Source organism: Hemicordylus capensis, chromosome 2 (assembly GCF_027244095.1).
Source record: "Hemicordylus capensis ecotype Gifberg chromosome 2, rHemCap1.1.pri, whole genome shotgun sequence".
Classification (NCBI taxonomy): domain Eukaryota; kingdom Metazoa; phylum Chordata; class Lepidosauria; order Squamata; family Cordylidae; genus Hemicordylus; species Hemicordylus capensis.
In genome coordinates, this window is record NC_069658.1 from 244846460 (window position 1) to 244863235 (window position 16776).

General features: G+C 48.7%; 1 protein-coding gene across 6 annotated transcripts; it reads right to left on the reverse strand.

Moving 5' to 3' along the window:
• Positions 1–957: 957 nt before the first annotated feature.
• Positions 958–16768, reverse strand: LOC128342685 (zinc finger protein 517-like). Of its 6 annotated transcripts, none has more exons than XM_053290385.1 (8): positions 16638–16759; positions 14249–14313; positions 13968–14049; positions 12034–12181; positions 8062–8160; positions 5833–5913; positions 3235–3384; positions 958–1665 (listed from the first exon to the last, which is right to left on the reverse strand). In XM_053290385.1, exons 3-8 carry the CDS (start codon positions 14040–14042, stop codon positions 1322–1324), a joined length of 897 nt encoding a protein of 298 aa, XP_053146360.1. In that variant the 5' UTR covers positions 14043–14049; positions 14249–14313; positions 16638–16759; the 3' UTR covers positions 958–1321. The 6 variants fall into 6 exon arrangements, with proteins under 6 accessions (XP_053146360.1, XP_053146358.1, XP_053146361.1 ...); XM_053290383.1 differs by having other exon boundaries at positions 16526–16662; XM_053290386.1 differs by having other exon boundaries at positions 14238–14313; positions 16526–16662.
• Between the last annotated feature and the right edge of the window lie 8 nt (positions 16769–16776).

Here is a 16776-nt window from a genome sequence, read left to right on the forward strand (position 1 = left end):
CTGTGGCTCCACAAGAAATGAGAGCTAACCTAACCAGCCACTCTACCCAACTACAACAGCTGCTTAGCATATGGTGGTGCTTCTGGGTGGGGTGGGGAGGAGTCCTGACCGAGCCAGGCAGGAGCAGGGAGGTGGGAGGGCAAACCCCTATTGTGCTGTGCCTCCATGTCCAGACACAAGCTAATGAGCAGATAGTGGCACTGCTCCTGGGGGCAATCCAGACTGAATCCGTGCCCCGGCACAGCATGGATGGAGGCAGGAAGAAGAGAGGTGTTCCCCTGTAGGCCATGTGCTCTCGGGCACACGGGCAGAGCAGGCTTGGGAACGGGGCCATGCAACACTGGGCACACAGTCCATTTCTAGACATGGATACTCAATCACACACACTTCCTGAGGACACTCCCATGGATAGTAATAGTTCCCACTTTGGATTTGATGGAAGCAACCCATACATGTGCTCTGACAGAAGGTTGGGTTGCACGTGGCAATAATACTGAAGCAGTCTGTATATTGCTTCTCATCACCAAAAGCCTTAGCAAATTTCTTACTGGAAGGCTGTCCTGGGTGCGGTCTGGTAAAGCTAGGACATCCACACATCACAATCTATCGCCGGTATCCTTCCGGAGTTGAGAGGCTGTTGATTTATTTTATTTTATTTAACATATTTCTATACTGCCCAAAACTTACATCTGTGGCGTTGATGGCGATGATATTTATTTATTTAATTGATTGATTGATTGATTGATAGATATACCTCCCTTTCAAAAATAAGAATAAGGATGATGATGATGATATCAGAATTGGGGATAGATTTCCATGTGCTGAGTATTTAGCTTGGCAAAATTGCACACAGGATGGCTTTTCATTGCACAGCTACAATAAATCAGCTGGGCAGAGCCATGACAGCACTGTGACTGACACCATATTGCTGCCGGAACAGACAGTAACTGGGCGTGCTTCACTGCTTTGTGTTAAACTTTATTCACTCAACTATGCTGGGGAACGACATCAATGGAAAAAGATAACAGCGACAAGGAACAAGTCAGCTTTCTTGTAAAATAGACTGAACAATCCCTTGGCTACGAGGAGTAGGGGAGCTTCCTGCGAATTTGCCACTGACTGGAGGATCACAGCTGCTCTGTGTCCGTGGCAAGGACAGTCAGCGGCACCACCAAGGGGGAACTGCTTTCCCACAGGTAGAGGAACCCCTGCAGCTGCAGGCAGTCATTTTGTGGACGTTCCCGGACAGGCGTGCTGCTGGTTGAGTTGGCATTAGAAAAGTCATAGCACACAATACTTGGGCCAGGGTTATAGCAGGGGACTACACGTGCCCATTGGCATGCACGCTGCCTGCTGTGGCTGCCAGAAGGTTCTCCTGGAGCTGCGAGAAGCCAGCCAGGAGCCCCTCCAATACCTGCCCGTACTGATCCATGGCCTGGCGGACATGACTGCTCTCTTCCTCGGCCAGCGTCAACATCCGCTCCAGCAGAACACTCGACTGCTGCAGGGATCTGACAGACTGCTCCTGATGTCTGATGCTCTGCTTGGCCTGGTTGCGGCAGTCCCTGATCCAGATGCACAGCAAGTCCTCCAGTCTCTCTGCACGGCATCTCTTGCGCCTTATAATGTTAAGGTGTGCTGTAGGCGACAGCGCTGGCTGGGAACCTGGAAGTGGAGAGAGAGGGCAGGTGCAGGGAAAGGGCATTATTCTTAGAACATAAGAATTCAAAGTGTCTGTGTTAGATTTCCTTGGTGATCCTCTCCATGCATGTATGCTGAAATTTGATTGCACTATGGTCACTTTTCCCTAAACAGTCCATGACACTGACATCCTGCACCAGATCCTGGGTGACACTCTGGATTAAGTCCAAGGTCGCCTTCTCTCTGGTTGGTTCAAAGACCAACTGTTCTAGGGCACAGTCATTCAGCGCATCTAGAAACTTGACCTCTTTGTCATTACCTGACTGTGAATTTACCCAGTCTTTGTGTGGGTAATTGAAGTCACCCATCATATTATTATTATTATTATTATTATTAATTTACATTTTATATCCCGCTCTTCCTCCAAGGAGCCCAGAGGGTTATACTACATACTTGAGTTTCTCCTCACAACAACCCTGTGAAGTAGGTTAGGCTGAGAGAGAAGTGACTGGCCCAGAGTCACCCAGCAAGTCTCATGGCTGAATGGGGATTTGAACTCGGGTCTCCCCGGTCCTAGTCCAGCACTCTAACCACTACACCACGCTGGCTCCTTTACTGCCCTGCCTCTCCTTGACGCCTCCCTGATTTGCTTCTGCAACTCCCAGTCACTGTCAGCGGTTTGATCCGGAGGGCGATAGCACGTCCCCAGTAGCACATTGCCTTTCAGGCCTTGTATAGTCACCCACAGGGTTTCTGTGGAGGACTCCGGTCCTCCCAGGTTTTCTAACTTGTTAGATTCTATTGCTTCTTTAATATACAGTGCTACTCCACCTCCAAGGCACGCCTCCCTGTCCTTTCTATAAAGTTTATATCCAGGGATTATAAAATTTCTCTGGTTTTATGTTTCTGGTTCTAATGGACTCCATTCTCATGGTTCTCATGGTTCTGTTATGCCCACTATATCTATTTCTATTAGCAACCAAGCATTCCAGCTCGCCCATCTTGGCTCAGAGGCTTCTGGCATTGGTATATAAGCACCTATATGCTGAATCTCTTATCTGGTGTATGCTATCTTTCTTTTGGCTCTTTGACCAGCTAGCACAGCCTTCTGTCTGCTCTTTATGTGGTTCTGCTCTGCCCCCTTCTGTTTTATCTGAATTTTTACACCCTTGCACCTTACGGGATGGCATTTGCTGAAGCGGATACTGCCCAGCTCCTATCAGCTATTCCCCGACGTCATTTTAAAAGCTGCTCTGCAACCTTTTTGATTTTAAGTGTTAGCCGTCTGGCTCCATCTTGGTTCAAGTGCAGCCCGTCCCTTTTGTACAGGCTTTGCTTGCCCCAAAATGTATCCTAATGCCTAACAAGTCTTCCTAACATGGTCTTAGCATTCCAGTCCCATGGAGGCAAGCACAGAAGGAAGGCAGTGCCAGGTTGGGGTGGGGGCGGCTTCTTTGCTTGAGAGAAGGGGCACTGCAAGGCAGTACTAGGCTGGGGCAGTGGGGGCCTTTAGGGCTCACAGTAAAGGAAGTGTGTGTGGGGGGGTCAGTTTTTCTCGAGAGCCTTTTTGTTACACTTTGCAACGTGGCCTACCTTGCCGTACATTCCGTCCAGGTCGACAAGGCCGTGTGGGACTGCCACGAAGGCCCGTCGAAGTAGTCGTCTGTGTGGGGGTGCCTTCAAGGCCCGCAGGCCATGTTGGGGTGCTCCAGTGGCCGGTCGAAGTTGATGGCCACGCAGGCCCTGCAGAGGAGAGAAGCAGGAAGAGATGTGTTCTGTGTTCAGCAACAGAAAGCATTTTATTTATTTATTTGCTTGCTTGCTTGCTTGCTTGCTTGCTTGCTTGCTTGCTTGCTTGCTTGCTTATTTACTTCTTTGTTTGTTTGTCAAATTTGTACACTGCCCCAAACTTTCGTCTCTGGCCAGTTAACAATAACATCAAACAAGTTCCAAAAATAAATAAATTAGGAAGCTGAAAAAGCTTGGGTTAAAAGATGGGTTTTAAGGTGTGTTTTTTAAAGTTGCCAGAGATGAGGAGGATCGTATCTCAGCAGGGAGCGCATTCCACCGTCTCGGGGCAGCGACCGAGAAGGCCCGTCTCTGTGTAGCCACCAAATGAGTCGGCGGTAACTGGAGACGGACCTCCTCAGGTGATCTTTTTGCTTTAAGCAACCTCCAACCCCGGACACAGGTCTGCGTTAAGCCCAGGCAGCATGCGGCAGTGGGCCTACAGCAAGCCTAGTCACTGGAGCCCCTTTGCCGTCACTATGCTGCGTTTTAAGACACAGCCTGCCTTCACTCCTCTCCGCATGACCTCCAGGAGCAGGCCTGCATCCACTGCGGGCCGATGGGATTGAGGCCTCTGCGAGGTGTGGAGGAAAGAGAGCGGGAAGAGAAGAAGAAGGAGAGAGTGTCACCAAGGGGAGCTCCAGCCAGTGTGGTCTTTGCCATAGCAGAAGTGCGTGCACTCTCTATGTAACCCACCAAACTTGCCATTTCTAGCACTGGGTCCCTAGCCCTTGACCCCTCAATGTTCTGGATTCTTGGGAAATGGAGGCAGCTTGAGTAAAATGGCATTTTGCTAACAGGATTCTTTTGCACTGACACACACAAGCGACACAGTTCAGGAATAGATTAACCCATTGAAGTGGCTTTGGTTTAAGGAGGAGAGAATTAGTCATGTGATTAAGTCTCTTGCTGAAAATAAGAGGACTTCACCTCTTGCCCCCGACTGCATCAGGCCCAACAGATGAAGCCATCTCCATTCATTATTATACTAGCTTCATCGTGAAAAGAAGCCCCTTACTTCTCTCCGGACCTTATTTTATTGCGTAAATTACAACATGGACAGAGGGGATTGCAACAGACATTTTGATGTATACATGCCAGCTTCAGTGTTCTATATCCCGCGGTTTAAAATCCACACTTATATCCAAGACTTTCCCCCAATCTAATTAAAGCTAAAGGTAAAGTTGTGCCCTCAAGTTGGTGTCAACTCCTGGCGCCCAGAGTCCTGTGGTTGTCTTTGGTAGAATACAGGAGGGGTTGACCATTGCCGCCTCCTGCGCAGTATGAGATGATGCCTTTCAGCACCTTCCTATATCGCTGCTGCCCGATATGGGAGTTTCCCATAGTCTGGGAAACACACCAGCGGGGACTCGAACCAACAGCCTCCTGCTCTCTAGTCCATCCAAATCAGGGGTTCCCAGCCTTTTAAGGCAAGTGTACCCCTTCTGTTGAAAACTTCCCACTCAGATAAGGTAAAGTGGGCCATCAAGTCGATTTTTTTTTACTCCTGGCGCCCACAGAGCCCTGTGGTTTTCTTTTAGTAGAGTACAAGAGGGGTGTACCATTGCCGCCTCCCGCGCAGTGTGAGATGATGCCTTTCAGCACCTTCCTATATTGCTGCTGCTGCCCAATATAGGTGTTTCCCATAGTCTTGGGAAACATACCAGCAGGGATTCGCACTGGCAACCTCATGCTTGCTACTTCCCTCCCTCATTTCCCCACTGCGCCATTAGGTGGCTAATCTAATTAAACGCCTGGGTAATACATAACAAACGGAGGAGGAGGAGGTTTATGACTCACAGCCTATTGAAGCTACGGGGGCAACTGAGGCACCTGCCTGTGGTCATCCAGGAAACTGATAGCTGCAGAGCTATTCATTCTTTTAATAGACAGATGCGGCAGTGCCAATAGAAAGTCAACAGCCACCTGAAAAGTGGGTGCATTTTGTTGTGTGAGTGCTCTCCCCCCACAATAAACTCATTTATTAGGTCTCATTGATTAGGCACATGTGGTACGGCATGCTAACGTGTGCGCCCCACACTCTCGTAGCTGAGCCACAGCAGCAGAAAAAGAATGTGGTGCCGACACACGACATCTCAGGGAATCCAGGCAGGAATTCAATCGGTCTGTATTAAATGCAAACGCTCTTTGTCAACTTCCCATTTGGAGAAGAGTTGGAAGACTTGCCCAGGAATAACACCCATCATTTTAGCATCCAAGGAGCAAGCAGTCTGGCAGCTTAAAAAGAAAAAGAAAAAGCCTCCCCCCCTCCCTCGGCTCTGGCAACCAAGCTGGGTTTTTGGTGGCCAAGGGCGCGCAGCGAAGGGCAGTGGCAGAGATGCTGTGGTGTGGGGGAAGCAGGGGCGCTGCTGAAAGAACTTGTGTGGGGCGCGGAGCACTGACCTTGCTCCATCGCCCAAGTGGGATTCTTGGCATCCTGGTCCTCCTTCGTCGCATCCTCCATCGCACAATCTGGTTCCTGCCCTGTGAGAGAGATTCGTGTCTTGGTGAAGGAGGAGTCTCCATTTGCCCACATCTGCCTCCATTCAGCCCAGGCCAAATCCCCATCAAGTCCCCAGCAATATGAAAACTACAAAGACTCCCATTGGCGCTGTTCTGGGACAGGCTGTCTGCCACATTCACAGTCAAAAGATCACGGTGCTCGAATCCCCCCTGCTGCTCAACTTCGGCCCTCCTGCAGATGTTGGCCTACAACTCCCATAATCCCAGGCTCTTGGCCACTGTGGATGAGAATTATGGGTGGATGACATCATCACAAACTACACCGTTGAGGTGTTCCCATGTGTCCCTACAATTGTACCCAATTTGGGTTCATATTGGTCCAGGTAATGCGAAGTTGATCGAGGGGGGACACAGACACAGAGTGCCAGGTGATCTCATAAGCCTACTAGAAAGTAGGCTAAAAATAAGGCAGACATTGGCAACTCCCACAGGAGGGACACTGTGCTGGGAAGGGATGGGGACACTTACTCTTCCCATGCCAAATTTAGTAGAATTGACGCTTTGGAAAGCGCTTCTCTGCTCAGGCAGCAAAAACTAGCCCACCTACCATTTAACCATTTAAGATAGTAGTGACCAGTGTTGCCTCTAACAGGGATTCCCAGATGTTGCTGGCTACAACTCCCAGAATCCCCAAGCAAAAGCCATTGGAGCTGGAGATTCTGGGAGTTGAAGTCAACATCTGGGAATCCCTGTAATAGGGAACACTGGTAGTGATTTTCTGGAACACCATGAACAATTAGACCTACTCAATCCCTTTTGTCCCATTTTTTTTCTGAGGAACATAGGAAGCTGCCATATACCGAGTCAGACCATAGGTCCATCTAGCTCAGTATTGTCGACCCAGACTGGCAGCAGCTTCTCCAAGGTTGCAGGCAGGAATCTCTCTCAGCCCTATCTTGGAGATGCTGCCAGGGAGGGAACTTGGAAGAACCTTCTGCTCTTCCCAGAGCGGCTCCATCCCCTGAGGGGAATATCTTACAGTGCTCACACATCAAGTCTCCCATTCATATGCAACCAGGGTGGACCCTGCTTAGCTAAGGGGACAAGTCATACTTGCTACCACAAGACCAGCTCTCCTCTCCTCCTTGAAACCTTGCTATGCCACACCCATTTCTATTTTGAGTACAGGGTGAGAAAGTCACACGACCGATCCCAGAAGATCGTGTCAAGCATCTTAAGGGTCTACCTGATCCAACTGGCAGTTCTGTGAGTGTCCCTGCATGGATCAGCATGAAACACACTTTCATCAAGACACTACTGAGCCTGGTTCTTTTTTGCATCTGAAACCGTACTGCCTCCAACAATGTGCTGCACATTATCTGCACAGAAACTGTATTTTGCCCTCTAAATGAATTAGCCCCCTGTGCCAAGAAAGGCAGAGAGTAGATTGGAGAACAGAGTGGCAACACATCTGGAGGAAACGGAGTGGACCCTCCATACCCTAGGGCTTTCGAGGCTGCAGAATCGGCATGCTCCTGCCACTGACAGGCATGCAATGTGCCTCCTGCACGAGATTCCTGCCTGCAACCTTGGAGAAGCCGCTGCCAGTCTGTGAAGACAATACTGAGCTTGATAGACCAGCGGTCTGACTCAGTATATGGCAGCTTCTTATGTTCCTTCACACATCCATATGCCACCCTTGACTCCCATCATCCCGGGGATCTGTGTGTTTGCCCCGCCTCCTGTGTGAGATTTTTGAAATGTGTGCAACTCTGAAAGACAAGTCAAGGCAATTCTCAAAGACAAATGTCAGAAGCGGGAAAGGGCAATATCAACAAATCGCACCCCATCGCCAAATCAACAGTCGACACCACGCCACTTACACCGCCCAAACAGCGCTGCAACCCCCCTGAAACGGAAAAATGCTCTTTTCCTGCAATGCACATGCAACACTGTAGCACTGAAATGCAGCAATAAAACCCCAAAACAATGGGCCCTCTAAATGAACTGGCCCCCTTGGAATGGAAGGCATGGGAAATATGGACAGCACCTTGCTGACAGCGCAGGGACTGTGATGTTGGAACACAGACAATACGGAAGCACACTTAGCGGACACGTTGCGAAACTGTTGCGGCGTGCAATCTGATCACAAAGAAAGCAGCCACCTACCTAAGCATCTATCTGTCAAGTTCTCCTCTTCCTTGGCATCTCGGAGAAACGGGTCTCCTCCTCTTTCCAGGCAGGAGATAAAGTCAGGCTTGTGCAATTCTTTGGAGAACAAAAAACAGACTTGCTACTTCTGGCTACAAAAAGTCCAGGCATTCCAAAGCAACTCAATTCTACGCTCCCCTCCCCACAATTTTTTTTTAAAGGCATAGGAACATAGGAAGCTGCCATATACTGAGTCAGACCATTGGTCTATCTAGGTCAGTATTGTCTTCACAGACTGGCAGCGGCTTCTCCAAGGTTGCAGGCAGGAATCTCTCTCAGCCCTATCTTGGAGATGCTGCCAGGGAGGGAACTTGGAACCTTCTGCTCTTCCCAGAGCGGCTCCATCCCCTGAGGGGAATCTCTTGCAGTGCTCACACTTCTAGTCTCCCATTCAGATGCAACCAGGGCAGATCCTGCTTAGCTAAAGGGACAAGTCATGCTTACTACCACAAGACCAACTCTCCTCTGGAGGGCCGACAAGCTCTACAAACTTCCCCACAAAAATATGTAATACAACATTGGTCCTTGGTCCATCTAGCTATGTTTGGTCTACTTTGATTGGCAGCAGCTCTCCGGAGTTCGTGACAGTGTCTTTTGCAGCCCTATCTGGACATGGCAGGGACTGAATGAACCCAGGCTCTACTGCAGTGAAGCAAAGGCTCTCTCTCTCTCTCTCTCTCTCTCTCTCTCTCTCTCTCTCTCTGTGTGTCTCTCAGCCATGGCTGCTCCAGATGAACACGTTGCCTTTTCAATCAGACCTTTTACTCATCTACCTCTGTATTGTCAGGGAAGAGCTTCGAGAGAGCTGTTGGACAAATGCCTCAGTGGCCTCCAAGCCTGAGTGGGGGGCTCTGCAATTGCATTTAGCAGGGGGAGAGCAACTGGCCCTATCCAGCTCCAGCACAACATCTCTCCAGTGGTTGTTGCCGAGGTCTAACCTTCTGTTTACACTGAGAGCCTTTGGGGGACATGGAACCATCTTATTTATCAATTTATTTTTTTAAAATGTAAACTGCTTTGAAAACTGTGGTTGCAAAGCAATAGATAAATATCCATAGTAGTAGATCTAAGTTATATTGGCTGGCATGCTGAGAAACCTTACTCAAAATAGTCCCATTGAAATCAAAGGGACAAGTTGAGCATTGCCCTTTTTAATTTCAATGGGACTGCTCTGAGTAATGTTTCTCAGTACATCAGCCATCGACCTTATGGGCCCAGGCCAGCTCCAACTGAAAAGTAAAATAAAATCCAAGTTCTTTGGGGTTGTTACTAGGGATGTGCACAGAACCAGGCAGGGGAAGTTCGAAGGCAAGGGGCGGGGTCTGGCTTTAAGGGTGCTTCCTCTTCCCTCCGCTTCCCCCGCCCACCAGCGCTCCTTTAGCACAGGCTCCTTCGGGGTGGCAGCATACCTCCCCGCCGCCCCGTCTCCTCTTTTCCCAGAAGAGGGGGGGAAGTGGAGGGAGGGGTAAGTGCACCCTCCCCCACCCTTAAAATCAGACACACACACACACACACACACACCCCTTCGAACCGGCTGAACAGCTGGTTGTTCGAACCGGTACGGAGGCCCTTAAAAGGGCCTCCAAACAGGTTCGCACATATCCCTAATTGTTACCAGGATTGGGTTGTTTCTCTCACTCTGTTTTTTTGTTTTTTTAAGAAACATGAACTTTATTACACATATTTTACTTTTTAAAAAACGAGATAAAGTATTATAGCGGCTGACATTCAAACTAACGCCACGCCCGTGCAGCAAGCAAAGATGCCCCCACACAAGTGTGCTCAAAGCTGCTCAATCTCTTGTGCTCTCGGTCTGCTTGGGCAAGAGATATGACGGATCGCTCTGTGTGATTCCCTGCAACATCTCTGCACTGAGGAGAGAGAGTTCCACAGCAGAAAGCATGCCACGGGTTGCCCAGACGCCGCCTTTAGTCTGGAAGGCAAGCTCCTGACTTAGTGGAACCAGCGAGCACAATGTCCTTCCACTAGCGCAGAGCCAGTCTGGATGTCAGCGGGTAAAATAGGAAACACACAGAACACTGCAGAAGTGAGACCACAAATGAGGGGGAACCTCATGAGAGTAGGCAGAGTCAAAACGCCAAAAGGTGGAAGAGAGCACAGAGAAGGGAAAGGGAAACCCAGCAGCCAATGAAGACTGGCATCAGGGGGAATCAAATAATTTCTAAAAAAAAACACCTTCTAATTTTTGTCTTGTTCCTTTTAAACATAAAACTTCCCACACAAGTAATCAAATTAGACTTCCACCCAGCCCCCAATGAGAGACCAGAGAGTCACTGCTGGCATCAAGCACTGACTATGGGTGGTCACACCACTTCCAGGTAAACTTGGTAAATTCACATTCCCTGGTGATAACATAGGAACAAGGGAAGATGCCTTATACCGAGTCAGACCATTGGTCCATCTAGCTCGGGATTGTCTACACCAGGCCTGCTCAACTTAGGCCCCCCAGCTGTTTTTAGACTACAACTCCCATAATCCCCAGCAGTGTTTACTGTAACAGGGATTCCCAGCTGCTGTTGACTACAACTCCCTGCATCTCCACCTGCAATGGTCTTTAGCTGAGGATTATGGGAACTGCAGTCAACAACATTTGGAAAACCCTGTTACATGGAATACTGATCCCCAGCCAGAGTGGCCAATAGCCAGGGATTGTGGGAGTCGTAGGCCAACATCTGCAGAAGGGCCAAAGTTGAGCAGCCTTGGTCTACACAGACTGGCAACGGCTTCTCCAAGGCTATAGGCAGGAGTCTCTCTCAGCCCCGTCTTGGAGTTGCCAGGGAGGGGACTTGGAGCCTTCTACATGTAAGCATGCAGGTGCTGTTCCCAGAGCGGTCCCATCCTCTGAAGTGAATATCTGTACAGTGCTCACATTCAAACCCATTCAAATGCAAACCAGGGTAAACCCTGCTTAGCAGAGGGACAATTCATGCTTGCTAACACAGGACCAGCTCTCCTCCCAGAGGAGAGGCAGACCACACAAAATTCCTCCCACAGTAGGGCCAAGTCCTAAGCAGCCCACCAGTTAATGGATCCAGGAGACTTGAGTAATATGGAGGAAGAAAACAAGCAGGCGTTACAATCATCATCAGTGAAGCATCTCATTTTGCTGATGCGGCATCTCCCAAAATTTACTTTTCAAAGTGGCACCCATCATGCCAAACTACAAGCTCTATTGTACGTGCGGACAGGTATCTGTATATGTGAGCAGGTTCTTGTAGCCCTGTTCAGACATTATGTTCAACACACAGACACTTCAGCCAGGTTCAGATGTAGAACGGAACCGCGGGTCCAATGCAGGGTCTCCAAAATAGATCTTAAGCTCCATGTCGGGATGCATGGGGCAAAGTGCTCTCTCAGGTAACCCGGTCCCAAGACATTTTGCCATTTCTCTTTTCAGAGAGGTGCAAGGAGGGAAAGTAAAGAGCAAGCTGGGAGGGGTCCTCCCTCAGGGACCTTGGTCTCCCTACCACCTCCCTTATTCAGTTACAGACCCCCTCAAATGCAGGGTACAGATACAATTCTACTATGTACTGAACATATGTGTGAATACTATGCATATGTGTGAACATATGCATACAGATCTGTATGTGCATACACTGTGCACTGACATATGTGTGTTGAACATAAAATTTGAACAGGACTCAGCTCTGGCCTATAACAAGGACCCGGGAAGCATGCCCAAGCCACATATTCCAGCTCCGCTCCATTTGTATAGCCCAGGGCTGCTCAACTTTGACCTCCTGCAGATGTTGGCCTACAACTCCCATAATCCCTGGCTATTGGTCACTGGGGATTGTGGGAGCTGTAGTCCAAGAACAGCTGGGGAGGTGGGGGGCAAAGGTAAGCAGACCTGGCACAGTGGAACCTATGCAGTTATAAACAGCAAGAGCAGTTTCAGCATTTACCAACCAAGGAGAAAGGGATCCTTATTCAGAGAGGACACATTCCCATAATTCTCCAGCATGACTTCTCGGTATAGAGCTCTCTGGTCCAAATCCAACAGGGCCCACTCCTGTTTGGAGAAATACACAGCCACCTCCTCGAAGGACACTAGACTCTGGAAAAAGAAAATATTGTCTCCTCACAAATAATTTCACACACACACACATATTTATATTTATTTATTATTTATTAGATTTCTATACCACCCTTCCAAAAATGGCTCAGGGCGGTTTACACAGAGAAATAACAAATAAATAAGATGGATCCCTGTCCCCAAAGGGCTCACAATCTAAAAAGAAACATGATAGACACCAGCAACAGTCACTGGAGGTCCTGTGCTGGGGGTGGATAGGGCCAGTTGCTCTCCCCCTGCTAAATAAAAAGAACCACCATGTTATAAGGTGCCTCTTTGCCAAGTTAGCAGGGGTTTCCCTGCTATGCACACGAGCGCACACCCCTGCTTTATCTCAAGTCAGACCCTCGGGTCCATCTGGCTCAGTACTGTTTACACTAGCTGGTAGCAGTTCTCCTGGGTTTCAGGTGGCTATTTCCCAGCCCTACCTGGAGATGCCATGCACTGAACCTGGGACCTTCTGGATGCTACTACCGCTAATATTATTTATAGGTCGCTTTTCAACAAGAATGCTCTCAAAGCATTTCACACAGAAAAAAAGAAGGGAGGGCGGGTCTATCAAGGGCTAATAGGCTAGTGGCTGTGGGTCACCTCCAGCCTCAGAGGCAAAGATGCCTCTCAACACCAGTTCCAGGGGAGCAACAGCAGGAGAGAGGGCATGCCCTCACCTCTTGCCTGTGGGCTTCTCAGGGGCATCTGGTGGGCCACTGTGTGGAACAGGATGCTGGACTAGATAGGCCTTGGGCCTGATCCAGCAGGGCTGTTCTTCTGTTCTTAAGAAAAGCAGATCCTCTTCTACGGAGCTGCGATCCTTCCCCAAGAATGAAAAGAAAAGACACATACACACACATATCCTTCAGCTTACAGTCTGAATGAAGAAATTAAGGGGAGGGTATTTCCCTGTAGTACAGTATATCTGACCTACAGTATAGCTTCCCCACTTCCCAACTGGACAAATATCAACCCTATATGAAATATTGGGTTCTGGAGGAAACTAGCAAGGACACTCCTGACAGTGCTATAGGACACTATTTTTTTTTTTTAAGGGAGGCTGCCATTGACACATAAGAACAGCCCTGCTCAATCAAGCCCAAAGCCTATCTAGTCCAGCATCCTGTTTCACACAGTGGCCTACCAGGTATCGCTGGGAAGCCACAAGCAAGCGGTATGTGCATGCCCTCTCTCCTGCTGTACTCCCCTGCAACTGGTATTTAGAAATATCTTGCCTCTGAGGCTGGAGGTGGCCTATAGCCCTCAGACCAATAGCCATGGATAGACCTGTTCTCCATCTAAACCCCTCTTAAAGCCATCCAGGCTTTAAGAAGAGTTTAAATGTAATGTAACATGAATATAAGTCACTGCGAATGTAACACAAGGACAATCCTTCATTTCATAGGTTACTTGACAATATGGGGCCAACATTAAACAACAGGGGATCAATTGTCAACATTTGACTGGGGACTTGATTGGCATCCCAGTCCTTGCTTCAGGTGAGGAGCAGTGTTCCCTCTAACAGGGATCCCCAGATGTTGTTGACTACAACTCCCAGCATCCCCAGCTGCAATGGCCTTTGGCTGAGGATTCTGGGAGTTGTAGTCCACAACATCTGGGAATCCCTGTTAGAGGGAACACTGGTGAGGAGCCGAGTTGAGTTCACAGTCTTCCGAGGGGGCAGCTTTAACATTTTGCAGGAGCAGAAAAGAAAGAGATTATTTCAAAGGTGGCAACACCCAAGTGGTTCCTTTGCACGGATAATCTGTCCCCCTACCTGAGCAGGCTGCATAGTAGCTGCTTCAACTCCATGCCAAACAAGCGATGACTGAGACTGTGGCACCGATTCCATTCCACCGCTGCAAGGGAGACAAAAGTGATGGGAAGATATTTATCCTTCACATGCATTTATTATTTATTTATTTATCTATCATTTTATTTATTTATTATTGGATTTATATACCACCTAGTATAAAAATCTCTAGGCGGCATACAATATAACACATTTAAAATTCATAAAAAGATAAAAATTATAGATAAAAAAGACCTTAAAAACACCTTAAAATCTTAAAATACAATCTCAGTTGAAGGCCTGGGAAAACAGGTGCGTCTTCAGGGTCCCCCTAAAAGCAAACAGAAAAGGAGATGCTCTTATTTCAGCAGGGAGTGCGTTTCCAAAGCCCTGGGGCAGCCACAGAAAAGGCCCAGTTCCAAGTTGCCACCAAATGGGTTTGTGACACACATAGTTGGACCTCTCCAGATGATCTTAATAAGCTTAATTTAGCACTTCACTTCCATGTGTACCCCACCTAGATATTATATATCAGGTGGTATATAAATGTGACTGGTAGATAAATAGGGACATAAGAAGCTGCCACATACTGAGTCATACCATAGGTCCATCTAGCTCAGTACTGTCTACACAGACTGGCAGCGGCTTCTTCAAGGTGGCAGGCAGGAATCTCTCTCAGCCCTATCTTGGAGATGCCAGAGAGCTATGTTCCCTCTAACAGGGATTCCCAGATATTGTTGACTACCACTCCCAGAACCCCCAGCTGCAATGGCTTTTGCTTGGGGATTCTGGGAGTTGTAGTCAACATCTGGGAATCTCTGTTACAGTGAACACAGCCAGGGAGTGAGCCAGGGACCTTCTGCCTGCAAGCATTCAGAATCTCTTCCCAGCATGGCCCCATCCCCTAAGGGGGATGTCTTACAGTGCCCACATGTAGTCTCCCATTCATATGCAAACCAAGGCAGACCCTGCTTTAAAAGAAGATCATTCCTGCTTTCTGCCACCACACCAGCTCTACATAGATAGGTGTGCCATTTCAATCTTTCTTCCTATTTGCTCCATAGTGCTGGTTCTAAACTAGAAATGCCCGAGTGGGGTGGAGCCCCACACAACTTGACTGGCTTTCTCCCATGCCTCCTATCCTCTTCCATTCTGATCCTTTTTCCTTTTCCTGTTTTCTGTCCCTTTTCCTTTTCCCCTGTCTTTGCCTGACCAGCTACCCCCTCCTCTCCTCGAATCCCTCTTCAGAATACTAAAGGGGATCTTTGGCCTACCAAAGTCCCCCTTTTCTGCTGTAGCGCAGTGCCTACAAGACAGGGCCATAGTTCATTGGTAGAGCATCTGCTCTGCATGCAGAATGCCCCAGATTCAATTTCCAGGAAGGGCTGGTGGGAAATATCTGCCTGAAACTGTGGAGAAGCCATTGTAGACAACTGCAGCTGCTCTTTACCTACAGAAAGTACTAGGCTTAATCTCTGGCATCCCTAGGCAGAGTGGGAAAGATCCCAGCTTGAAAGCATGGAGAAATGCTTCCAGTCAATGAGGATAATTCTGAGGTAGATTTTAAATTGTAAGCCCATTGGGGGCAAGGGACCAACTTAATTATGTATTATTTATTTTCCTATGTAATCCATTTTGAGAACTTTGGTTGAAAAGCGGTATATAAATATCCGTAGTTGTAGATGGTGGATAACTCTGAGGCCAATGGCTAGTATATAAGGCAGCTTCCCATGTTACCAACCTGGGTGGTCCTGTCCACCAGCACCTGGCCCCAAGAGACCCACTGAAACAATGAGCTTGGTGAGAAGAACTATAGCGCATTAGAAGTGTACATGTGCTTTGCACAAAGAAGCTCCCAGGTTCAATCCCTGATATCTCCAGGTTGGAGAGGAGAGCTGGTCTTGTGGCAGCAAGCATGACTTGTCCCCTTAGCTAAGCAGGGTCTGCCCTGGTTGCATATGAATGGGAGACTAGTACTGTAAGAGATTCCCTTCAGGAGATGGAGCCACTCTGGGAAGAGCAGAAGGTTTTCAAGTGCCCTTGCTGGCTTCTCTAAGATAGGGCTGAGAGAGATTCCTGCCTGCAACCTTGGAGAAGCCGCTGCCAGTCTGGGTAGACAATACTGAGCTAGATAGACCAATGGTCTGACTCTGTATATGGCAGCTTCCTACGATCCTATGACTAGAAAAGACTCTGGTCGTCTGAAACCACGGAGAGCCGCTGCTAATCAGTGCAGACTCTGGGCCAGACAGACTACCAACTCAGCAGGACGCAGCCACCTACGTCAGGGAATGACCGCAACTCAGCAGAAGAGCATCTGCTTCGCATGCAGAAGGCCCTAGCCTAGGTTCCCTCCCCTGGCTGAGCCTGACCCCTACTTGAAACGCTGGACCGCTACGCGGTGCAGACAGTAATGAGCTAAATAGATCGATATCGGCAGGTTTCTCTGCAAACTGCGAGGGAATGGATGATGGCGCTCTTGCTCCGTTTCCCCGCGAACCCTGGGACGCCTTTGCACCCGCGCAAAGGAACTCAGGACTCACCCGATCCAAGAGACAGCTGCGGATCTTCTTCCACGGAGGTGCGAAAAGCAAAAGAAGGGGCGGGAGCGGAAGTGATTTTATTTTCACCGTCCTTTCTCGTCTTGCTACTTACCGCTCTGGGGATCTGAAAGCGTTTTGTTGTTGTTTTAACCCTGAGACCCCCATCCCATCAGCCATGCTGCCAAAAAAAAAAAGTCTCCTATCGCCTTCAACACTTCAGGGGAAAACAAAAACAGTCTAAGCAGAAGGAA